General features: G+C 43.4%; 2 protein-coding genes across 3 annotated transcripts in view; one reads left to right on the top strand and one right to left on the bottom strand.

Moving 5' to 3' along the window:
• The window catches only part of ZNF385C (zinc finger protein 385C), a 180,227-nt gene extending 165,240 nt beyond the window's left edge, over positions 1-14,987 (top strand). The window contains exons 6-9 of the mRNA XM_075845274.1: positions 1,897-2,187; positions 5,581-5,768; positions 7,580-7,678; positions 8,349-14,987. Of these exons, the coding sequence (XP_075701389.1) occupies positions 1,897-2,187; positions 5,581-5,768; positions 7,580-7,678; positions 8,349-8,561 (791 nt within the window). The 3' untranslated portion in view covers positions 8,562-14,987. The remainder of the gene's footprint in view (positions 1-1,896; positions 2,188-5,580; positions 5,769-7,579; positions 7,679-8,348) is intronic.
• Positions 14,988-16,217: 1,230 nt separating this feature from the next.
• Positions 16,218-25,814, bottom strand: NKIRAS2 (NFKB inhibitor interacting Ras like 2). 2 transcript variants are annotated; one of them, XM_075845770.1, is made up of 6 exons: positions 24,206-25,814; positions 23,637-23,816; positions 23,241-23,342; positions 22,074-22,171; positions 21,477-21,718; positions 16,218-19,910 (listed from the first exon to the last, which is right to left on the bottom strand). In XM_075845770.1, exons 4-6 carry the CDS (start codon positions 22,165-22,167, stop codon positions 19,671-19,673), a joined length of 576 nt encoding a protein of 191 aa, XP_075701885.1. In that variant the 5' UTR covers positions 22,168-22,171; positions 23,241-23,342; positions 23,637-23,816; positions 24,206-25,814; the 3' UTR covers positions 16,218-19,670. The 2 variants fall into 2 exon arrangements, with proteins under 2 accessions (XP_075701885.1, XP_075701886.1); XM_075845771.1 differs by lacking the exons at positions 23,241-23,342; positions 23,637-23,816; positions 24,206-25,814 and adding an exon at positions 23,128-23,178.
• Positions 25,815-25,816: the final 2 nt, after the last annotated feature.

The raw sequence follows: 25,816 nt of genomic DNA, 5'->3' as shown, positions 1-25,816 counted from the left end.
CAGTTGTGTAAATGCAGCGTCAACGTTGGAGTAGTTACAATGCACTGAATACCCAATGTTGCTTTCTACATATCATTAAAACAATAATAAAGACTGGGGCCACCCAAATGCTTATATAACTCCAAAGCTGAAATGTAAAAAATCCAGCAACGGCTCAAATTAAAACATCACGTTTTATTCCTCAATTAAAAAAACAAAAAAGTCGGTATATGAACGATGCTTACACATTCGAGCCCCACATACTCTTACTCATATCAATATCATTACTAAATTGAAACCGTTTAAGAACCTGAATGTTTTAATTTGAAGTGGTGCTGGATTTTTTACATTTTAACTTTGGCGTTATTGGGAGCTTGCAGTCTGACAAGCTGTCCGTGGTGCACCCTCCCCCCGATACAATGATTCTGATGCACACAATGTTAGGTTTTACAAAGTCCTGAATACATGTGAGGTAGTTAGGGTTTGTCAGTAGTCCATGCTTGTCAAATACTCTACCAGGACCATTTTAGCAAATGAAGAGTGCTATATCTTGTGGGACCCCCTTCTATCGGCTAAAGTCAAGTTGGGCTCGTGGCCCCATCGACTGCATGTGTAAGCATTGTGTGTCATGGACATCCATTAATCTCCGCTCTATCATGTTTGGTTCCTGTACCGAAGCCCGCAATCTGAAATGGGGCTCTGTAAACCGGGCAACCCCTATCACCTCTATCCATTGCTGTGATTTCATATCAATATAAACATTTAATTCTGTAACGTTGGCAACTAAGATTCATTCTAAGGATCCTGAAAATGCTCCATAAATGCTGGCGAAAAACCTGTCGACACAACACAATGCCAAAAAGCCACACAGCATTGAAGCCGTTAAAGCATAAGCTACAGCTCATCACATTATGTAATAAAGAATTGATTTATATATAACGGATATATTAAATCCAATCTCTAGATCTTTCTTACATAACCTGAATTCTCCTTCTTGCTCATTCAGCCAGTCTAAAAAAAATAAATATCAAGCTTTACGGTAATACAAGAAAAAGAATCGTCTTTGATGTCCGTCATGGATGTTAACATATCCCGTGTCGGAGGATGGAGATAAGCCCAGAGAAGAATTTGTTAATTGCTTTTGAACTTGGTGGTGGAGATAATTACTTGATTGTCCCAGCAGGATCCAGTCCCTATTGTGCCCATGGACAAGAAGAAAATTACACAAATTCTCATTCTCAGCTCCAGATTTTACTAACAGAAATGGTAAATGTTGCAGCTGAATGAAGGTAACAGGAGAGCAAATGTAACGTCGTCTCCTACAGGCACAAGCTGTGAGCAGAGCGCAGATCTCCATTCTTCACAATGACGTTGGCCTCTATACAGAAGTATTTTAGGGTGTATTACAACAATAATTCCTGTTACAAAGGAAAACCCCCACAAGTTCAATATAAAAGACCCTTGAAAATTTCACTAGCCTGAGAATGTGAATAATGAATGCTGCGCCAAATGAGTCCTACTAGAAGAGAAGTGTAGAGGCTCCTTAGTGCAAATTAAAAAAATGTCTCGCACCTGATAATTGCCCTGTGTAAACATGGCCGCGATCAGCCGATGAACGAGAAAACGCTCGTTCATCGGCTGATCATATCGTCTATGCAGCAGAAAATATTATTGTTGTCGGCAGCACGTCTCCCTGTGTAAACAAGGAGATGTGCTGCCAGCATGATGGAAACGCACGAGCGCCGATCAACCTTAATTTTACAGCCCATATTGGCCAGTGTAAAAGGACTCTTGGGCTATGATCCCTTAAAGTTACAGGTCAAAAGCCTGAGGCTGCACTACTGAAAGACCTGTTCTGATTTCTGTCAGGTGCAATGTTGTCATTATGTGTATTCACATATTATATTTTTTTTGTAGCTTTAGAATCTCAGAGTGAAGTTGAAGGCAGTCCAAGGACACCAACTCCAGAGCCATCTAGCGCGGACCAGGAGGAAGAATGCAGGTCTCCGGAGACTTCAGATAGTTCTGCTGAAGTAATGGACACGGTTTCCCTGGTCCCTGTGCCATACAGTCCTGAGAAGGGTTCAGAGGACAGCTGTGCTTCAGCACAGGACAGTGAGAAGGATCGTAAGAATAGGGAACACTTGTACTGCGCCACGTGCAAAGTCACTGTGAACTCCACATCTCAACTAGAGGCTCATAATGCTGGTGAGTGAGGGGGTACTGCCATGATATCCACTGATGTACTACTATCAGGCCTCATGGAAAAGGGACCCGTCCTGGTAACAGGTGTCATTTAAGCTAAATGTCATGGCTACAAATATGCGGATTCTTATGTAAATTACTGGGTTAGACTATTTAAGCCAAAGCCATTACTAACAGATGCATCTCCATAAAGCTTGTCAGCAGAGGGAAGCATGAAGTGCTCGAAAATGTCCTGGTAGACGCTGCGCTGACTCTGGACTTGATATAACACAGTGGACCAACACCAGCAGATGACATGGCCCCCAAACCATCACTGAACTGCAAGCCACTTGGATTGACGCCTCTCCACTCTTCCTCCAGACTCTGGGACCTTGATTTCCAAATGAAATGCAAAATTTACTTTGATCTGAAAACCGGACTTTGGACACTGAGCAGCAGTGTTGGTCCACTGTGTTATATCAAGTCCCGAGTCAGCGCAGCGTCTACCAGGACATTTTCGAGCACTTCATGCTTCCCTCTGCTGACCAGCTTTATGGAGATGTGGATTTCATTTTCCAGCAGGACTTGGCACCTGCCCACACTGCCAAAAGTACCAATACCTGGTTTACTAACCACAGTATCACTGCGCTTGATTGGCCAGCAAACTCACCTGACCTGAACTCCATAGAGAATCTATAGGGAATTGTCAAGAGGAAGATGAGACACCAGACCCAACAATGCAGACGAGCTGAAGGCCACTATCACAGCAACCTGGGCTTCCATAACACCTCAGCAGTGCCACAGGCTGATCGCCTCCATGCCACGCCGCATTGATGTAGTAATTCATGCAGAGTCGGAGCCCCGACCAAGTATTGGGGGCAGATACTGGACATACTTTTCAGTAGGCCAACATTTCAGTATTAAAAATCTTTTTTGAAATTGGGCTTATATAATATTAAAATTTTCTGAGACACTAAATTTTGGGTTTGCATTAACTATTACCTGTTAGGGATCTGCCAGGTACTACGTCTAGGTATACTCCTGGGATTAATCAATCCACACCTGAGGCCAGACCTGTTCGACTGACACCATCTCCCACCAACCAGGGTGGCAGGCTCAGGAGTGGGAGAGCTTATCGCGGCCTGGTCAGTCGGAGTTAGCTCCGCCCCCTGTCCTTTATCACCTGCCGTGTTCTCTTCCTCAGTGCTTGTAATTCTTCTGGATTCCTGGCCTCACTGCTGCTTGCTCCAGCCTGCTTCTGCCTTGCTGCAGTTCTGCTTAACCTGCTTTGCTTTGCCCCTGGCTTGCTTCCTTCTCCGTGCTCACTTTGGTATACTCCACTTCATCCTGGTCCTGACTACTCATTCACCGCTCCGTTTCCTCGCGGCGTTCCGTGGCTACTGCCCCTTCCCTTGCGTGTTCCCTGTTTGTTCTCCCGTGCACTTAGACAGCGTAGGGACCGCCGCCCAGTTGTACCCCGTCGCCTAGGGCGGGTCGTTGCAAGTAGGCAGGGACAGGGCGGTGGGTAGACTAGGGCTCACTTTCCCTTCCCTCCTTCCTGCCATTAAATAACCATAATCATCAACATTTAGAAGAAAAAAAAGTCTGGAAATAGATCACATGGTGTGTAATGAATCTATATAATATGAGTTTCACTTTTTGAATTGAATTACTGAAATAAATTAACTTTTTAATGATATTCTAATTCATTGAGAAGGACCTGTACATTGGGGAAATATATTGGAGAGGGTACCACAACTATCCCGAAGTGAAGCTCACAGATTGTCCCATATTTATCTGCTACATAAGGTATATAAGACGCCATTTTTGTATGACATCGGGGGTTAACCCTGATCAGTTTTGTCCCCGATGTAGGGATGTTTCAGCGGGTATGCTTCATATGTTCTGGTCCTGTAGGGAGCTGGAGAGCTTCTGGGGAGAGGTCGTAATCCTTATAAGTGAGGTTTTTCATGTAACTGTTGAATAAAGTCCGCTGGTATGTGTGCTGGGATATGTTGTGGACTTGACAACCTCGTAGCCCGGTAAACTGGCAGTAGCCAAAATGTTATATATGGCACGTAAACGGATAGCTCAACATTGGCTGGACAAGCCGAGACCTACCAGACAAGAATTTATTACAAAAATTAACTGTTTGGTAAATCTAGAGAAAGGTGTGTACAAAATAAGAGGCGCACGGACTAAGCTGGAAAAAGTATGGGGACTGTGGCTTGATACATTCTGTTTGTTATCCAGAGAATTGATTAGATTCCGACTAGGTGTTATACAAAATGTAATGTGGTCCATATTTGGATTGATTAACTGCCTGGAGCTTGGAGGTCGTTGGGTTCTTAGTGGGAGGGAGATAGTTTGATCCATAATGAGGGACGGCTGTGGTGTGGGTAAACATGTATGTGTATAGCGGTTATGCTAAGGAAGGGGGGGGAGATATGTTACAAGGATTCTGACTTGACCTGATATATATTCTTTTATGCACATACAGTATGTGGGAAAGAGAATACTTTATATTGGATAAGATATATGGATTATTTTTGACTCATTGCATATTGTATTTTTGTATGCTTTTGTAACAGGACTATGTTCATGGGATTGGGGTTTGTTTGGTACTGTTTATACAAAATGACAATAAAAATTTACTGAATTTAAAAAAACATCTTTGGGATGAACTTAAATGCAGCCTTCACTACAGGTCTTTTTCACCCAACCGTGTCCAACCTCATTAAAGGTGTTGTCCGAGGAAGAATATTGTTTATAGTAAAGTGCAGCCATTTATAGCACCAGATATTAAAAATAAAAATATTCGCATAGCGCCACCTGCTGTTTCTATTCAATTGCCTTTCTGTGTTCAGCTCAGTAAATGTACGTCCATCACAGTACATGCTCAGTCTTGCTTCTCTCTCTGCTCCACTAGGTATGCGGAGGGATTCCTGGAGTGGTAAATCGGTGGCCTCTGACGCTGTGGTGTCTTCTCTGCTGTCAGACGAGATGCTGAGCCAGCGCAATTACATTTACGCTGCCTCACTCTGTCACTTTCTCAGCATCTCCTCTGACAAGCAGAGAAGACACTGCAGCTTCAGAGGCCACCGATTTATCACTCCAGAAATCCCTCCATATGCCCAGTGGAGCAGAGAGAGAAGCAAGACTGCGCATGTGCGGATTACACTATAAACAATACTCTTCGTGGGGCAACCTCTTTAATGGTCTTGTGGCTGAATAGACACAAATCCAGTTAAATCGTGTTCCAAAATCTAGTGTTGAGGATGTAATATATATATATATATATATAAAAAATATGTGTGTATATGTATATAATACCAGTCAATAGGTTTTCTGTATGGAGCTACAACATGGCAATAGGCTGCTTTTTCGGATAATAGAATTATATTCGTCTTTTTGAAGGTGCAAAGCACAAATCCATTCTAGAAGGACAGAGCACCCACCCGAGAAGGGGAAGAGGTAAAGCACTGGGCCGTTCTACCCGGAAACCCAAAAGGATTGGCAACAAGACGAGCATTGGCATCCAGAATAAAGCCTTTCACTGTCCCGTTTGTGAGATCCATGTCAACTCTGAAACCCAGCTCAAACAGGTGGGGGCTGTCATTTTTCTTGTGGACAACAAATCGTGAAAATTCTGTTTACTTTAGTGTCTGGACAAAAATGTCTTGTTGTTTCTTTTGCTTTTAGTTTTGCAGACTTCAAAACCACGGGCCCGTTGCGATCAATCAGACCGCAAAAAAACAATTGCTGTGCATCCGTGTATCCTCAGAATTCACAGATCCACAACAATTTCACCACTGGTGTGAACCCAGAAATCCGGACCATAAAATGACACCTCCTGAATTTTTGCGGTCCGGATTCGCAGCCCCAGTAGTGATCCATAAAAACCACAGTCATGTGCATAATTCCCTTGCTTTTTCTCCTCTTAGTTCTTTGTATACAACTATTTCAATTGATTTGAGTATGACATCTGCTGCCAGATTGTATAATTATAAGTGGAAAATCAAAATTTATTGTATATAAAATTGTAACATGGTCGTCCGGTTTACCCTTTAAGTAGCTATTGCACTCAGAAATGAAGGAACGAGAGAACCACCATCCTTTTAAATAGGAAAGTCCAAGGATCTTATATAATCTCAATTCATCCGTAATGGAACAGTTCCTACCCAATTTGTAGATTAAAGGGGTTCATAAACTGCCACCGGATTTCTGCAATTTAAAGGGGTTCTCTGCTTTGAACAATTCCTACTTGTTCGCTGTAATCTGTGGGGAAACCTAACAGTAAGGCCCTGTTCACACAGAGTTTTATTTACACGTTTTTTGACACGGAAACCACGTAGGAAACAACACCAAAAAACAGCCGAAAATGCCTCCCATTTACCGCTCGCGGTAAAAGGAAGCGTCATGCCCTATCTTCGGACACTTACACCTCTGACCTCCCATTGACATCAATGGGAGGCAGAGAAAGTGTATTTCGCTGCCTTTTTGCCCGTGGCACTCAATGGGCACGAGCGGAAAACGGCGTGATAATTGCGGCAAACGGCGTGCAGGCAGATCAAAATGTGCCTCAAAATTCCAAACTGAATTTTGAGGCAGAATTTTACTCCTACAAAAAAAACTCTGTGTGAACTCAGCCTAAGGGTATGTTCACACGATAACTGCATTTACGTCTGAAATTACGGAGCTGTTTTCAGGAGAAAACAGCTCCTGAATTTCAGACGTAATTGCTCGTACTCACGTTTTGCGGGGCGTCCATTACGCACGTAATTTGGAGCTGTTCTTTATTGGATTCAATGAAAAATGGCTCCAATTACGTCCCAAGAAGTGTTCTGAACTTCTTTGACGAGGCTGTTATTTTACGCGCCGTCTTTTGACAGAGACGCGTAAAATTACAGGTCGTCGGCACAGTACATCGGCAAACCCATTGAAATGAATGGGCAGATGTTTGCCGACGTATTGGAGTCGTGTTTTCAGGCGTAATTCGAGGCGTAAAACGCCTCCATTACGCCTGAAAATAGATTGTTTGAACCCAGCCTTAGTGTTTAACATTCCTGCAGCACCACCACAGGGGAAATGAAGCATTACACCGTTCTCACTGAAATCAATGATCAGTTGATATAATGCACAGACATGCCAGGTCCTCCAGAGTAAAAGACGCTCTTTGTAGCTGCTCTCCGCGTTGGCAAACAGATCACAGTCCTGAACAGAGAACTGAGTTTTTTTAATAGGGCATTTGAAAATCGATTTTCAAGACCACCCAACCCCTTTTAAGCTTTACCCCTGTTTTAATTTTTAGGACAACCTCTAGGACTGTCACTAACCCTTGTAATCTCCCTCACTCTGTATTATACTCATGCAAACCACTAAAAAAGTGACACTATTTCTTATGCTTTTTTTTCAGCATATGAGTAGCAGAAGACACAAAGACAGACTGGCTGGAAAACCTCCAAAACCTAAATACAGCCCATTTAGCAAGTTGCAGAAGAATGCTGCATTGGTGGTGAGTATTGCTAAGCCGACTATAGACTAATACAGGACATACCACATATATGCAACAAAGGGTACTTGAAAGCAGGGGGGCTGTCACCAAGCTTAAAAAAATATATATATATCACTTCCTACTTTTTTTAATGGCTTGTAACTACCGGTGGACTACGATTCACTAGAGATATTGGCACACCAGGGAAGGATTTGCTGGGGAACTAGGAGAGAGGAATATTATGACAAGCCGCTAGCTCTTAAACAGCAAGGGGCCCTCTGCGGACTGAGTCCACCCTGCTCCCATATCTACCCTTCCTTCGAAGCATTAAGTTCTTTCATGACGTTGGCATATTAGTGGTATGCAATTTTTAACAATTTCGACTCAGCCTAGTCGTTTTCTGTGAAGCCCCATATTTTTTTTGTTTTAAAAATCAATAAATCCAGTCAGAATATGAAGCTACTGGCCTATATGTGGGGATATCTGTAGTGCTGCCTGGTAGTACTTTCTAAATATTAATGATGCCAAATTGGAAACTGGAGTTTGGAGTTCACCTGAAGCCCCATATGATGCCTTGGGTGGCCGGCGTTCACATCAATAATCTAATCTATAGGTCAATTTTAGACTGGTCACACATGGTGTAAAATAAGAACCGAGCCTTTATTCTTGTATATTGTTTAATGTTTTGCAGACCAGACTGGCTCTACATAAACAGCTGACTAAGACTTTTGCTGCTCGTTTTCTTCCAAGTCACCTCACGCCGACCGTCTGCACGCTTCCAGGCCCTCTTACTCTTCGTCCTGGTGCTCTCTTCCAGACTCCACTGCTTGGACCAGCTCTTTTTCGAAGCCTTCCGTCTGCTCTGCGGCCTTCTCCTGCGCCCATTATGTTTGCTCCTTATTAGCCTGGTATAACTTGCAGGACTACAGAGAACATTATAAAGGTGAAGCTGTAAGGACCGCAAAGCTGCCTCCTCCAAGAGGCATCAAAATATATATCATTGTTGCTTCGCTCATAATCCAAAGCACATCCACCATCTTGGACATTGGAGTTAGCTATCCAAGCCATACTGCTAACAGACTAGGATGGACAGCCATAGTTGCCCATGTCAGACTGTTTTTAAGGATGGTGGCAAAGGCAGTGGTGGTCTTATCTTCCATTGCACTGGGGCCAGTAGGCAATTATTTGGGAGAAATAGGCCCAAATCTCCCTGGTGGGTCAGGAGAGTGATCACATGGGGAATTAATAGCAATAACATTGTGATTAATGATGTTAACGTGTAATATGCCAGTAGGGCTTAGAAAGAACTGGAGTATAACCAAGGTCAAAGAGTCATAGTCCCGAAAAGCACACCCTGTGATTTTTTTTCCCCGTGTATAGGGCACCGCATCACATTCTTACACCCAGATATGGTAGACCTAGCTACCTTCACATGAGAAGGAGTCCAAACGATTGGCAAATTAAAGAATCCTGTATTAAATTCTAAGTATTTGAGAGAAGCCAAAAGTATATAATGTAAGCACAAAGGCCCAATATGCTTGGTATGGAAGGTTTTCATTGTATTTTATAGTAAACATTTTTGCACTGGTTTAACCCGTTCGTGACCGGCCCATCGTGTTTTTACGTCGGGCACTAACGGGCCTTATTCCGATGCCATAGACTTTTTACGTCGTGGCATCAGAATAAGTAAACAGAGCAGGGAGCTGTCAAATCTCCCTGCTCTCAGCTGCTAGAGGCAGCTGAGGGCTGGGGGCGTCCCTGCTCTGCCGGGTGAGATCGATATTAGTATCGATCTCACCTGTTTAACCCCTCAGATGCGGTGCTCAATAGCGAGCACCGCATCGGAGTAGTTTTGGAGAGAGGGAGGGAGCTCTCTCTCTCTCCCACCGACACCCGGCGATACGATCGCCGAGTGTCTGTGTCTCTAATGGCAGCCGGGGGCCTAATAAAGGCCCCCAAGTCTGCCTGTAATGAATGCCTGCTAGATCATGCCGGAGGCATGACCTAGCAGATGCCTGTCTGTTTTAAACGGACAGGCATAATACACTGCAATACAAAAGTATTGCAGTGTATTATAATAGCGATCGCAGAATCGCATATTCAAGTCCCCTAGTGGGACTAGTAAAAAAGTTTAATAAAGTTAATAAAAAAAAAGTGAAAAATTAAAAACCCACTTTTTCCCCTTACAAACTGCTTTACTATTGAAAAACCAAAATAAAGTAAAAAAGTTACACATATTTGGTATCGCCGCGTCCGTAACGACCCCGACTATAAAGCTATTACATTACTTAACCCGCACGGTGAACACCGTAAAAAATTAAATAAAAAACGGCAGAAAAATTGCTGTTTTCTGGGAATCCGAACTTTAAAAAAATGTGATTAAAAAGTGATCAAAAAGTCGCATCTACTCCAAAATGGTACCAATAAAAACTACAAGTCTTCCCGCAAAAACAAAAGCCCTCATACAACCGCATCGGCGAAAAAATAAAAACGTTACGGCTCTTCAAATATGGAGACACAAAAAATCATTTTGAAAAAAAAGCGTTTTTACTGTGTAAAAGTAGTAAAACATACAAAAACTATACAAATTTGGTATCGTTGCAATCGTAACAACCCGTTGAATAAAGTTATTGTGTTATTTATACTACACGGTAAACGGCGTAGATTTAGGACGCAAAAAAGTGGCGAAATTTCAGATTTTTTTCTATTCCTCCCCCCAAAAAAAGTTAATAAAAGTTAATCAATAAATAATATGTACCTCAAAATGGTGCTATTAAAAAATACAATGTCCCGCAAAAAACAAGACCTTATACAGCTATGTCGACGCAAAAATAAAAGAGTTATAGCTCTTGGAATGCGACGATTGAAAAACGTAAAAAATAGCTTGGTCATTAAGGTCCAAAATAGGCTGGTCATTAAGGGGTTAAATAGGCTTCAAACGCTCCTGATATAGTCACATACAATGCCTTTGTTGCCAAACTGTGATCCTAATAAGCAAAGTTATTAATATAAACATAATACTGAAAAAAGTTAATATTTGGTCATCCATCATAATGTATAATATGAAAATGTGGTATATCACAAGCTCACGACATTAGACCTAGGTGTAATCCCATCTCATGCAGCCATTTCACAACCTCACACCATTAGGGTATGTTCACACGTTTAACAAAATACGGCTGAAAATATGGAGCTGTTTAAGGGAAAACCGCTCCTGACTTTCAGCCATTTTTTTTAAGCAACTAGCGTTTTTTGCGGCCTGTTTGGAGCTGGTTTTCTATTGTCAATGAAAAACAGCTCCAAAAACGGCGCAAGAAGTGACATTCACTTCTTTTTACGAGGCATATTTTACACAGCCGTTTTTTAAAATGGAAACGCCGTTTTTCCCATTTAAATCAGTGGGCAGATGTTTGGAGGCGTTCAGCCCCCGCATTTTTAGCCGTTCTTCGGGGCGTTTATGGCCCGAAAAACGGCTGAAAATAGGCCCTGTGAACATACCCTAAGAAACCATGGACCTAAAAGAGAAATAAAACCTACCCCTGATCTCCTATGTTCCACCATGATCGAGCCTTATTTGTGCAATGATATATAAGCGTAGATGTAAAACAGTTTAATAAGGGTATAAACCAATAAAGCCAAGCTTCTCATGTCCAACATGAACACCAGGACAGAAGTAACTATGTACGGCTAGTTTAATATATATTACAGCCACAACACCCGAACCTAGATCACCATAGAACTGACCTAAAACTATTAACAGCCTAGACAAAGGAAGACATTACATTCAAACACAACAGGATATATAGAATAGGACTTTGAAAGAAGAGTAGACTGTACAAACACTGCAGGATGGAGGGCAGATACATAAAACAATCCCCCATCCCCAATATAAATCTATTGTGAAGGGTCTAGACTCTAGAGGGTGAAAAATCCAGAATTGGAAAGTTCATTCTAGTTCTTTTGTAGCATTGACGGATCTCTGCTGCTCCCTCAGAAGTAACAATAATTGTGTACCTCTCTACAGGGGTCCCACTTATTTCGAGAATTGTGCGATTTTAAGCCCGCAGGTGCTTTTGTATAGAACAATATAAGCTGCTTTACTGAAAGCCATTTGGCTCCTTCTGCATATACAGTAGAGGCTGGTGGAAAGATTTTAGAACACAAGTACCACAGGGATCAATCATTTTACCTTTTGTTGGGTTTGCTGCTGTTGTACAGGTAATAGTATTTATACATCCAAATGAAGATAAATGACTCTCTTTAGGTGCCACCTACAATTCTGTAAATGTTACAGGGCCGGAGCTAAAGACGCGTGCAATATAAAATGCTGAGTTGTATATATACAGTAGGTAAAGGCAAATATTTAAGAAGGAAGACAAAATATATATTGTATCTGTAGGAGTCATTCTAGGAGCATCTTGTAGCATGATACACCTGGTGGCAAATTCCTAAAAACAGCTCCGTTAATTGTGGTTATATTTTTTTGACAGAATTTTAAATACATGAAATCATTCACAAAAAACAGCAAAATGTGTGGGTCTAAAAATCTATATGTCTGCAAGTGCTCCAAGCTGCCTGTCTACCACCAGGGAACCTTGGGCAGATGCCAAGGCCAATTTAGCTTGGAGGGCCCATTGTGATCTGGCTAAATATGCTATATACAGGGTACAAAAGGGCTCTCTGCTGCCCAAGGGCCCACATACACCTGAAAATAGCCATATTGGTGTTATGAGAAGTACATGTACATGTACTTGCAGTTCTTAAGAATACTTAGAGTGCAAATAGGACAATGCTCCAAGGAAAATCTATCTGGTCAAATATTTCCTACTAGTTGCAACAATCGTAACCTTGTTTTAGGGACACTCTGGCACAAAGCACAGTGCAATATGGAGAATGCATAGGCAAGTAATAATCAAGGATCAATTAATAATAAATCAACTGATGAGTCATCAAAACCATGCTGCTATATTGGTAGAGAATGACATAAGGAGGCACAGTATTCACATTCTTCAATTTTAAAGACAAGCTATGCACAAATGTTAAAGATAATTCATAGAGGCAGTTACTTTGTGGTATAGGCTGGTATTCATTAGAACACAGCCTATAAATTCTTATATGTATTGACTTCATTAAGGGACTTTTAAGGCTGGATTCACTCATCTCGGCCAAAGTACGTTTTTTTTGTTTTGTTGCTGCGACCATGACAAAACTGTGCCGTTTTGTGATGCCGTGCCGGCAAAAAGGCAAATTTTAACCGTGACCTGTGAACCCAGCCTTATACGCACATAAATGTAAATGATTTTCGTTATTGATCTAAACCACACATTTACTATTTCCATTGGAGGTAATAAGTATACTTTAAATGGCACATGGAAGTTTTAGCAATCCAGAAGACTAAAGGTATGTTCACACGACCAAGTTTCAGACGTAATTCGGGCGTTTTACGCCCCGAATTATGTCTGAAAAAACGGCTCTATTACGCCGACAAACATCTCTCATTACCTTCAATGGGTTTTACGATGTACTGTGCCGACGACCTGTCATTTTACGCATTGCTGTCAAAAGACGGCACGTAAAAAAGACAGCTCGTGAAAAGAAGTGCAGGACACTTCTTGGGACGTATTTAGAGCCGTTTTTCATTGACTCCATTGAAAAACAGCTCCAATTACGTCCGTAATGGACGCCGCGAAAAATGCGAGTATGAGCAATTACGTCTGAAATTCAGGACCTAATTTCAGACGTATTTTGCACTGTCTGGTATGTGCACACGGTAGCAGGCTTTTACGTCTGAAAAGACAGACTGTTTTCAGCAAAATACAGCTGCCTCGTTTCAGACGTAAATGCTCCTCCTCGCATTTTACGAGGCTTCTCTGACAGCCGTAAATTTTGAGCTGTGCTTCATTGAGTTCAATGAAGAACGGCTCAAATTACGTCTGAAAGAAGTGTCCTGCACTTCTTTTGACGAGGCTGTATTTTTACGCGTCGTCGTTTGACAGCTGTCAAACGAGGATGCGTAAATGACAGGTCGTCTGCATAGTACGTCGGCAAACCCATTCAAATGAATGGGCAGATGTTTGCCGACATATTGTAGCCCTATTTTCAGACGTAAAACGAGGCATAAACGCCTCGTTTACGTCTGAAAATAGGTTGTGTGAACCCAGCCTAATAGTTATCCATCTAATACTAGGTACCATGCCATACAACTGTGTAAAAAAAATCTATTTCTATTTATTTGCAATTTTATACGTTTTATTACTTTGAAAGGGATAAGGCAAGTAATTGGTCAAACTGGAGCACTTTATAGCATGACATCATTCAGGATATTGATTGTCCAGTGTTGTACAATCATAGTCTGGTGTCTCAAAGATTGAGTACCTGTATATGTAAACATATACTGTCATATGTGAAAGAGTTCTATGTTGTAGTTGAGTTATTGCCTGAAATGGCCCAGCGGCGGAAGCATTCGCTTCACTGATACCAAATAGGGTTTGTGTACTGTATATGCAATTAACTTTGAAAGTGAAGCTGTGGACTAAAACTAAAAGGTAGACCTTCCCTTGTGCTTATGTCACACCTCAGAGCCTTTCCATGAGCCAAGTCGTTATCCATATACCTTGCTGGGCATTTTATGGTTTTGTGTAGCTTTGTTTGTGATCTAGATTGTTCTACATAAGCACAAAGAGTCCCTGAACTGGAAAGCCTACTCTCAGACGTGTGAACGATGCTTCTTAGACTTTGTTCACATCTGCGTCAGAGCTTGCCATCGGAACGGCCCCCATAGGTTTCTGTTTGCATCACCATTGACTTCAATGGTGACGGATCTGGTGCAAATTGTTGCCGTTTGTCTCAGTTGTGCAAGGGTTCCGTCGTTTTGACAGAATCAATAAAACAAACTAGCTATTCATTCCGTCAAAACAACGGAACCCTTGCACGACTGAGACAAACGGAAACCATTTGTACCCCCGATCCGTCACCATTGAAATCAATGGTGATGCAAACGGGAAGCTCCGACAGAACACCAGAACAGAGCCCTGACGCAGATGTGAACGAAGCCTAAGACATGCAGGTCATCTCCATCCACCAAGCCTATCATAATGTAGAACTTCTGTAAATCCAGTATTATCCTCCCGGTGGTTTGGGTTGTGTCCAACAGGGGGAGCTATAATGTCATCATCTCTTGCTTCAGGTGGCACTACACAACAGTGTTTCAAGTGACATGTTTACCTAACTCTGCTGTCTACATTATACGGCGATGCTGTTTGAGTGACCCATTTTTGCTCCTCTTCCTTCCAGACTTAGGCGACTGTTTATTGAATATTTTTGGATGTATCCAGACAAATGAAAATATAAATAAAATAAATATTTGATAAGAAATCTTTAGCATTGCATTATTTCTTAGAAGATACAAGCGGTCGACATAATTTTGAGCTGTTACTTCACAGCTGGGTTTATTTTTGCTTTCATCATTCCTTAGTGCGTCTCTTACATTTCATTACTACTTTACCGGAATGACTCAGTTTAGCCTTTAGGCAGGATATGCCGGCACGAGGAACAGCTGCCCCCTTCATCTGTGTCCAGCATTCAGAAGGCCAGAATTCAATGATAATAATGGTCTCTGTCTACGTCACCAAGTCCCCCTATAGTGCAAGCATTACTTTTACCACTGAGTCACAATGGGACGCTGTATCTACCAGCTGCAATGTCTATGCCAAGATCTCCGAACTGCTACTGGCTTATATTGCACATGCAAATCTACAGCTCAAACTGTTCTAGTCCTTCATCAGATTTTTACTGATAATTCTCCTGTAATACCCGTATTCATGAGCTGTGGCTATTCCGCTGATTTACAGCTTTCTCCCCATATTGTGCATAGGGAGAAAGCTGCCAATCCGCTGCGGGTGGGTAGGGCGAGGCCCAGGTCATGAATATCAAAGACTACTGAGCGTGTTATGTAGTCGTCGATTATTCATGAGCTGCAGCTAGCTATGCACAGTATGGAGAGAAAGCTGTCTATCAGCGTCAGGGTAGCGACAGCTCATGAATACAGACTGCAGGAGATAAAGCGATTTTATAAAACCGACAAATTATTGCCAAGTAAGTGACCAAACGCTGGAATCCGGGACTCTGCCCTAGATAGGGCAGCATAAACCTGTTGAGCGATTACCTTTAAATTGCGAATTACAAGGACAATCAAAAGGAATCTCTGGGCAAAACCAAAAGTTATTTCCTGAAGATAAGCCCCCCCCCATAGTATGGCATCATTTGGGTCAATACGGCGATAACCCAGTTTCGCCTTGGATGGATCCTGCACAGTCCCCCTTATAACGTATAGCAACAATCTTCAACTTCTGGCTCTCCAGCTGTAGCCAAACTACATCATGTACAGGGAGTTGTAGTTTCGATACAGCATGAGAGCCACAAGTTGGTGACCACCGGCATGTAGAAATACATTGGTTCTTCTGCAGAGGTCGGTGAGGACCCTTTCTGACTTTAGTTATTGGAAGTCATTTTGATGTCTAAAACAACCCGTCCTCTTAAAAGAAAAGGCAAAACAAGTGAATGTGTGGAATGGATTTTATAAATGCAACTTTTATAACAAATGTTACACAATAAACATCACTAAAATGAATTCTTAAAAGAAAATATATTAAACAAATAGGCAGAGCTGTGTCTTCTGTATTTCTCCATGTTCCCATAGACATACTGATGACTGGTAGGGATCGTTCACTACTTATTACATGGACCAAATAGTTGACGTGCTTATAGCCACCTTAAGGGCTTGTCCACACGTAGTGGAATTGCTGCGTATTTTCCATCCGGAAAATACATTAGCAGCATAGTGGGTGAGATTTAACAAATGTCATCCACACGCTGCGTAAAAATTCTGACCAGAAATTGACCTGTGGTGCGTATTCCTTATACCGCAGCATGTCAATTCCTGCTGCGGAAAGTGGACTGAATTGCTGCGTTTTTCAGAGGAGATTTCACCATCTCTCAACATTGAGAAAAACACCGCAAAACACGCACCGTTTTCTGCAGTAAAAAACTCAGGAAATGGGTGCGTTTTTTCCGCAGTGGAATGCCTGCCACTTTCAACGGAATTGCTGCAGAAATTTTCCGCAGCAATTCTGTTACGTGTGGACAAGCCCTAACTAGTTATGCAGGTTAAAGCGAAGCTATAGTTAAATGCATTAAAGCGAAAATATCACTAAATATTTAAATCTTTTTGCATTAATCTGTAGTTCATGTAAATACATGAAAAGTTATATCTTTCTTACCTTCCAACAGCCTGTTGTCAACCTTTTCCCTGCAGACGCTCTGTAAATGTTCAGAAACCTCCTCACACACAAAAAAATCCATCTAGTGTAAAACGGTAAATAGAAGACAAGAAGCAGAGGAGAGGAGGGAGAGGTAGCTGCAGAATCTCCCTCAATGTTTCAGTGGAACAGGTTGAGCGGGAGAGGATCAGGGGGAGAGGATCAGGGGACTGTGACTGGCCCAGAGCACAGCTCTTAAATTACACCAGGAAGAGTCCCTGCACTCCACAAGCATGGACACGGAAGATGTACCCCAGCAGGGAAGGAAAATAAATAAAATAAGCAGTTTTGATGCTTTTGTGGTTGCACTACATCTAAAACACTGCTATAAAGGGGTATTCCCATATTATAATGTGATGGCATATCTCGGATATGCAATCACTTTAGGAGAGCGGGGCCTAAACTCTTCAACGGCCACTCATCCAGAGCATTAAGGAACCACAGCACTGCTTTAGTGCTGTGGCCCCTTTACTGTTTTTCCCTTCACATCGCTCCCCGGCCACAAGTGAATGGGGCCACTTGCAGTTCCCTGCACAGCTGGGTGGCCAGGAGCGCCACTCTTTAAAAATCGAGGGGATCCCAAGGTCGGACCCCAACTGATTATAAGGGATATACCATGACTTTATGAGATGGGAATAACCCTTTAATTTTTTTTTAAGAATAGGTTCTCTCTAAATAATTAGAATAATATCATAGACAGCCGTATAGACAGTGTGTAACATAATCATGAACACCTCACAAAAATACACAGAAGGTAAAGCAGAGCGCCAACTAAACATTCTTCATAGAGACAAATATTTCAGTGTTATCGGAATGATATTCATTTCATACATATGTGTATTTTTCTGGATTACAAGTCATTTACTATAAAAGGATATCTACATTGTTTTGTCATTTTTTACTTTACTATGAATTCATCAAAGATATGTGGAATAGTTCTATTCTATAGATCGGAATGTCGGCAAGTGGTATAAAGTGAACGTCCAGGCCGGGAGCTGCACAAGCAATATAATAGGGAACTGTAATAGATACAGAAGCAATCTGCACCCAGAAAACATCAGCCATAGGGCAATCTAATTCCTAGAGGTGGTCACTAAAGGCTTTACTGCAAGCCATTTATATAGGCCTATAGCCGGTCCATAAACAGACTGAAAACATCTGTAGCCTTCCGGGAAATCTTGCTCCCAGCTCTAGCTGTGGATTTTTACTGCAGGAACATATTAAGGAGCTGCAATACTTCTCTATGTCTTGGAAATTGTAAATCATTGTATTGACCTTTATCTCCCATAAGCCACGTAGACCTGGTAGACACTCTTTGTGCATGGTCGCCCTGAAACATTTTACATACAGAATTAGTCTACATAAAAAGTTGAGTAACTTTGTAAATATACTGAATTACTTATTTTATACCTCTATAGTCCAGAGCTGGATTCAGAATTCTTTAGGCTTCAGAGCTGAAATCTCCCTGCATTCCTTGCAAACTATGTCCGCACAGAGCTCGTTCTGGTGATTTCCTTTCTAGAAAGCGTAGTCTTTACACCATGAACTGAACGGTAATCTGTTGTAGGAGACACGTTCTCTCCAACTACATTAGAAGAGCTCCGCTAAACTTTTAGGGATGTGTTTGTCAGCAAGTTTGTAGACTGTTACCAATAGCAACCAGCAGAATTGTGACTGCAGCTCTGGACTATGATGCAGCGTATATAAAATGTGAACAAAGGCTTTAAGCCACATTTATATTAAACAGAGAACCTGTTTAAATGCCCATTTCAGAGATAAGTCTTGTCTAGCTTAGTGTCATTGATGATGCGTCATTGGGCCATGTAAACCGTGGGTGAAGAACATGGTATTTAAAAGCATCTCATATAAGAAAAGTAAAACTGGCAAAAATCTTGGTTGTTACCCACTTCTCCATTTCTTATTTATAATAATTTCATGTGCCTCTCTGTTAATACCATAAGTTATTAGAGAGAGATCACCAATATCCATCTTTTGCTACCTATATAATTTATATAGGAACGGCACTTCACTATAGTCTAAATACAGACACAGTGAGGTTTACGTGGGTAGAGCATGTGTGTGTTGTCAGAATGCAAGATATACAAGTCTTTAAAGGGGTTGTCCACCACCCGACAACTGATGACCTATCCACCGGATCGGTCATCAGTATTTGATCGGTGCAGGTCCAACACCCGGACCCCGCACCGATTAGCTGCTTCGGTTGTCTGCGCGCACCGGATGTTATTGCACAGTATGCAATGTACGGAGCCGGAAGCAGTTGTCTCTGTACATTGTATAGCGGCCGTGCTGCAGAAGTGCTCCTATTCACTTGAATAGAAGAAGAGCTGCAGTACTACAGCTCAGCCGCTATTCCATGACCGGAGTCTACTGCTTCCGGCATGGACGTCCGATGCTCGGAGGCAGCCGATGCGGCTAATCGGTGCGGGGTTCGGGTGTTAAACCCCCACAGATCATGAACGGATGGAAAACTCCTTCCCAGAACAGAGACTTCTAGAAGAAAATAATAAGTAATATCATTAGTCACATGTATGTGCATGGATGAGGTGACCAACTGGTGCAAATCCTCAATGTGGCACCCAGCAGAAGGCAGAGGAGCTGGCCGTGAATGTGTGAGGGTGCTGCATGCAGTGATGCTCAGTCTCCAGTGTAACTTTCCTTCAAGAAGTCGTCCACATCTAGTTGTCCAAAGAGCCACTGCCCTTGTTCCTCCGGCTTAGAGGGAAGGCTGATTTGTTCTGGGGCTGTGTCATTTTACTAGCCAGGAAAACAAAAGGCTCGATCAGGGTACGCCTCTCACCCACCGACACTTCCCACAGTTTCACCTTTTCACCCTTGGCCCATTGCTGAGCTGCATCGTGGTCCATGCGTCTCTGGTCCTGAAGGTCACATTTGTTCCCCAAAACAACAATAGTGACCTAATAAGTGAACAGAGAAGTAAGTCAATGGGCTGCAAAATGTGTAAGGCAAAGAAACACAAAACACCACAAACAAGTTAGATTCTTCAAGCTGCTACACTCTTGTGGTATGTCCCATACTGGATTAAGTTAATAAAAGTATACCAACTATACGCAGTCGACTGCTCTATGGCTTCCGGCAAAATGAAGGGTCCGGTGCACAACAGACACAAACGGAAACCATGGGCACCGGATGAGTCACCATTAAAATCAATGGTGATGGAAACAGAAACCTCTGTTTTCCGTTCTTGTGAGTTTGTGTCTGTTCAGGATCCCGTTCTGGGGGAGAGGGGGGGGGGGGGAGAAAGAGAGAGAGAGAGAAAGAGAGAGAGAAAGAGAGACTGTCCACTGACCTCGGATCAGATTTTCGAAGCGGACATGGGAGCCTGCAAAGACGCCAAAACACTAGCCCTAACTTCAGGACGTTTTTGGCGCCTTTACCACTACCCAAACCCACCCCGCATCTCCTACCCACCCCACACCACATAGGGACTGCTGTTTTTATTCACACAAAAGGGTGTCGGCTGTTAAAAACCGCCATCTCGGTCCCTTTTTTACTTCTGTTTAGCATCTGTTCTGTCTCCGTGTTCCAGTTTCTGCCAGATTTTTAAAAAACAGATGAATTTCATGTGTAGATAATGCCAGTGCCTTCTGTATATAGTGCCACACACCCCCTGTAGCTGGCACCATGCAGCACCCCCTGTAAATGGCGCAACACAGCGCACCATGTAGATGGTGCTACCCCCATTCCCCTGTAGATAGCGCCATTGTAACTCTCTCTAGCAACGGAATCCCCAGCCAGAGCATTGCCGATGCTGTGGCCGGGGATTCCCTCCAGGAGGAGCCCCTGATGCCACAGTCCATATGTGGACAGTGACGTCAGTGATTATCTCTAGAAGAGTAGTCTCCGGCCAGAGTGCCGACGCTCTGGCAGGGAATTCCGCTCCAGGAGTAGCCCCTGATGTCACGGTCCATATATTCACAAAAATAGACATGTCAGGAGAGGTGACGACCTCTTTAAATTAGGGAGTCGCTAGATCTACACTTCCATGATACAATCAATAAAATGGCTTAAAATTGGAATTTATAGTATAAAGGAAAAATGCCAGGTAAGGTTGATAAAACAGACAGAAATTTAAAGTGGTTCTTTGAGACTTTGAAACTATATGCTTTTTTTCCCCCCCAAATTATCTTTATCGAGAACAAGGGTACCGACACCCCGATAGGCATAGTGCGGCGGCCGCTGGGCACAGATTCCATACAGCGACTAGTTGAGAGGGGGCAGCGCATGCGTGCGGCTCTCCATTCTGTTCAATGGGAGTTACGGAAACATCTGTGCCAGTGCTGCTCAGCTGCTTCCGTAGCTCCCATAGAGTAATACCCGTCCCCCTTTCCACTAGTCCCCATCTGTGGCAAGAGGCTGCTGCACACGGTGACCCTTGCTCTCGATATAGGTGTGGGCCCAAGAGCTGGGACTTGTATCTCTCAGACATTTATTGCATATCCTGTGGACTGAGATCATTATACCTCCTTCTTATCCTTGGATCTATCAATCTCTTTCTTCAAGGCCTCTACCCGTTTGAAGGAGTCCTTGTTGTCCACACTGTACACCAGAACGTATCCGTCAGTTCCTGAGAAGCAATGTTTGGGGAGCTCGGCTCCCTCCCTTAGGCCCCGTGTATCATAGAAGCGAACCTGTTCCCGTACACCACGGTCTGTCTCAACGGATCCAATGTATATATCCTCCTGAGTCTCTATCATGTCTGATCCTATAAGACGATTAGAGAGAAACAAATGAGCAATACATTTTTATAGGGGAACCCAAGTAAAATATATGAGCTTTCCATGGTTAATATTTGTCCATCTTTCGCTATGGACATTAAACTATATGTAGATCTCGATATATATGGACAGATCATCCAGTGTCTATGAGTGTCTGATGTCTGGCATGCACAAACACTTAATGCCCTCTGTCCTGCCAGGAAGAAGAAGCACCAGAAGAAAAACTATACCGCCATGAGGAGAACATACAGCTCCACGTCTTCCGGTCTTCTGGTGGGATCTGCTCCATCACATACATGGACCTCACATGACAGTAAATGTTCCGTTACTTCCTTTACTTACCTACTACGTGATTTCCATAGAGCAGCTGCTCCAAGATGGAGGTTTTACCTACAGAATGTTGTCCACACAACACCACCTTGCAGCTTTTCCCCATTTTTCTAGAGAAGAAAGCAAAATACATGAAGGTTCATAGCAAAGAACTCAGAGCCCGAGACTCTCCTCACAAGTCACTCTTACAGGGGCTGCGCCTGTCGCTTATTACGCGGAGCTATGCCTATTCCTCAATACGGGGGAGCTATAGCTGTCGCTCATACGAGGGGTGCTACGCCTGTCACTCATACGGTAAATGCTGCGCCTGGCACTTATATCGGGAGAACTGTATGTGGTACTCATATCAGGTGATGAGCCTGGCACTGGGAGGGGGCAGCCAGTCACTCATAAGGTGGGAGCTGCGTCTGTCACTCATACAGGAGGAACTGCGCCTGGCACACGTACTCGGGGCACTGGGCCTGTCACTCATACGGGAGGGGCAGCAAGTCACCCAGGCGGTGGCAGCTGTGCCCGTCGCTCACAGGGCACGAGTTGCGCTTGTCGCTCACACTGTGCAAGTTGCGCCCGTCACTCACATGGCAGGAGCTGCATCTGGCGCGCATACGGTGGACTGCAGCGGTCAAACATATGGTGAAAGCTGCGCCTGTCACTTATACCAAGGGGACTGTATCTGGCACTCATATAGGGCAAAGCGTGTGCCACACATACTGGGGCACTGGGCCAGTTACCCACACGGGAGGGGGCAGGGCCTGTCACCCACATGGGAGGGGGCAGCGCCTGGCACAAATACGGGATGGGGCAGCGCCTGGCACAAATACGGGAGGGGGCAGCGCCTGGCACAAATACGGCAGGGGGCAGCGTCCAACCACCATATAGGGGGTGCTACCGCTGTCCCTATTGTGGGGGCATTGCAGCTCTCACTTTAAATGGCAATGTGTCACAATACTCAACCTATACCATGGCGACAAACTGTGCCCCCTCCATTTATTATAGGGAGGACACCCACAGACAACGGAGCTACTGAAGTGATACAGCCTCGTATCTGCCCCTAAGTGAGGACTACCTCTATTACCGCCTGGAATTCCGGTACAGCTCCTCACCACACGTCATCTCCATGACCAGTACACAATACAGAAATAACGGGGATCTCGCGGTCACTATGACAGCGGCACGTACCTTCTCCTCGGTAATAACCAGGATACAAGTAACAGACGCTTCCTGCTTCCTGCCAAACAGAGGAAACGAGAGGACCTGAGCGACGCGCGGACGCATCGCCACCTAGCGGCACAAGCAGAGAAGACACCCAATCACTGGAACGTTCAGAACATTGGAGATGACACTGATGCTGGATAAGAGACCGGCGGCTCCTGAGTCTCAGCATATTCTCTACATGTCATGATCTAATTTCCTCATTCACTACTATTGCACAATAAAATTATATGATAATGTAAAAAACATTTTAAAAAAAACGTACATGCGACATTGAAACGACATTGAAATAAAGGTAACGTGAACAGTTTCATACACACATGAGCGTCTATTAAAAGTTTGCAATCAGTAAAGTGAATGTACCTCACAGTGAATGATCTATCTTTCGCATACGCTGGGAGTGTCTGAGAAGAGCTGGAGAGAAAAAAGTGGTGTACGCCCCCTAGGACTACAAGGTGGTGAAGTCCCTTGAGGGAAGGTTCCCCCTTGTGCGCTCCTTACATTCCGGCTCTATGCACCAGTGGTCAGATACATGTCACATATCTGTAATTATGAATAACAATCAATGCAACTAGTTATACATTTAGGCCTCATGCACACGTGTTTTTGCATCCGCAATTCATCCGCACAAATGCGGATGAATTGCGGACCCATTCATTTCTATGGGCCCATGTACATGACCATGGTTTCCATGGTCTGTGCATTGACCGGAAGCCTAGACCGCAAAAAATAGGACAAGTCATTATACGGTCCGGATTTGCGGTCTGGGCTCATTGAAATCAATGCGTTCACTATCCGTGAATTGCAGATGGCACTCTGCGGCCGTCCATGCTGTAATCACGTGCCGTGCACACGGCTACGGTGGTGTGCATGAGGCTCAGATTAACACATGTAACTACAATTTTTGCACCCCACCCCCAATATTTATTCACCTGCCCGAACATTACAGATGGCTACAAGGGAACACCTCTGCTATAGGAGAACCACTTCTTTGTTTATAGAGCTATGTTGTCTTGTGACACGATGGTACTATGCTGACCCTCATTGATGGTACCGGCACCAGTCGGGACAAAAACATGTTGAGAATTTAGAAATCCTTTTGTAGTTATGAAACTGCCATACTACTGTAGTCTTTCTGGAGCCAGTTGAAGATTTCCATCGTTGTAGCTGTCTAATACGATTGTTGCGATGCCACACAATTTATATAATGAAGGAATCTTACATTCAGATCACGTCTATTATATGTCTGCCCTGGTTAGATGAAGCGATTATCATACAAATGTTTGTATAATTGTTCGAATGTAAGAAATAATTGCCATTTGAAGTAGTGTGCAACGCTCGTTGTTCGATAAATCGTTGGGTTTCTGTGGATCGGCCACATCTACCTGAGGGAAAGATTATCATTTGTTGCCGCCATATTCCCTCGTCTAATCAGAAATCTTCCAGTCATTAGCTGTTCAGATCTGGGCCCCCATCTTTTACACCCATATGTCCTACTAGGGAATATACATAGGGACTGTTTACACCTCTTTAAAGGGATTGTCCCATCAGAAAAACCCCTGCCAATGTACCCCATAAGTAGATATGGACAACATAGAGGGGATCTCCGGCTTGGGACCCTCCTATATGAGCAAGTGTGGTGAGGCACTGAAAGATCAACTCCCGTCCTGGTGGATTCAATGCAACCAGAAATGACATAGTTCTCCTTTCCTTGTGTAAGGACTTATTCACATGAATGGGTGTCAAATCGGCTGTGAAAAACAGACGTTTTTCACAGCCGATTTGCATCCGTGTGAAGCTCGATTTCACAGATCCCTCATAGACTTGAGTCTATTGAGGTATCCGTAAAAATTGACAAAAATAGGACAAATCCTATTTTTTTCACAGGCCGTTCACACGGTCTGTTGAAAAAATGGCCTTTTGAATAGCCCCATAGACGTACATTAATTTGATTGCAGCCGCGTGACAGCCGTTAACAAAATGGCCGTCACACGGCCGATTATCCCGTTGGTGTGAATAAGACCTAATACTACATTTCTGAGCTGCTGTCTTCAGCTTTCCTCTGTGATAATAGCTATTCTGCCGGGGTTAGAAACATCAGCCTCACTGTGATCAGCTGATTCCCAGGGGGCTTCCTGCTAAAACGCGTTATCCACATGGGATAATTCCTTAAAAGATCATTACATGTGTGTACGCCTACCCCTTGTCCAGGCTGAATGTGATGTGTGGCCCTCTCAATTAGTTAAAAGATAACTAAAGTTTCAGAAAACTTTTGACATGTCATAAGTTTTCATTGGTAGGGCTCCAAGCACTGAGCCTGCCTATCTCAGTATAAAAATGATCACATAATTCCTGACAAACCAGATTACAATACTGGAATAGGAACAGTGACAGAATTAAAAGTGGTTTATATTTAGGTTTGTGCGCCTTTAAGGCGTCCCTGTGTCCATGACAACCGAAATTCCTCTCTTTTCTGGAGTGCCCTCTTCTAAGATGGTCACTCGTGGACTTCCGGGGCGGTTATGCTAGATGCTTCTCTCGTC

This window comes from Rhinoderma darwinii, chromosome 13 (assembly GCF_050947455.1).
Source record: "Rhinoderma darwinii isolate aRhiDar2 chromosome 13, aRhiDar2.hap1, whole genome shotgun sequence".
Taxonomy (NCBI): domain Eukaryota; kingdom Metazoa; phylum Chordata; class Amphibia; order Anura; family Rhinodermatidae; genus Rhinoderma; species Rhinoderma darwinii.
The sequence above is the reverse complement of the archived record's forward strand: the minus strand, read 5'-3'. Positions and strand labels throughout refer to the sequence as shown.

Excerpts from the sequence above, each read along its gene's own strand:
- NKIRAS2 (XM_075845770.1), bottom strand. The coding sequence starts at position 22,167 with ATGGGGAAAAGCTGCAAGGTGGTGTTGTGTGGACAACATTCTGTAGGT. Across the intron at positions 21,719-22,073 it reads CTATGGAAATCACGTAGTAG|GATCAGACATGATAGAGACT; the intron begins GTAAGTAAAGGA and ends ATCGTCTTATAG. Across the intron at positions 19,911-21,476 it reads GATCCAAGGATAAGAAGGAG|GTCACTATTGTTGTTTTGGG; the intron begins GTATAATGATCT and ends TTCACTTATTAG.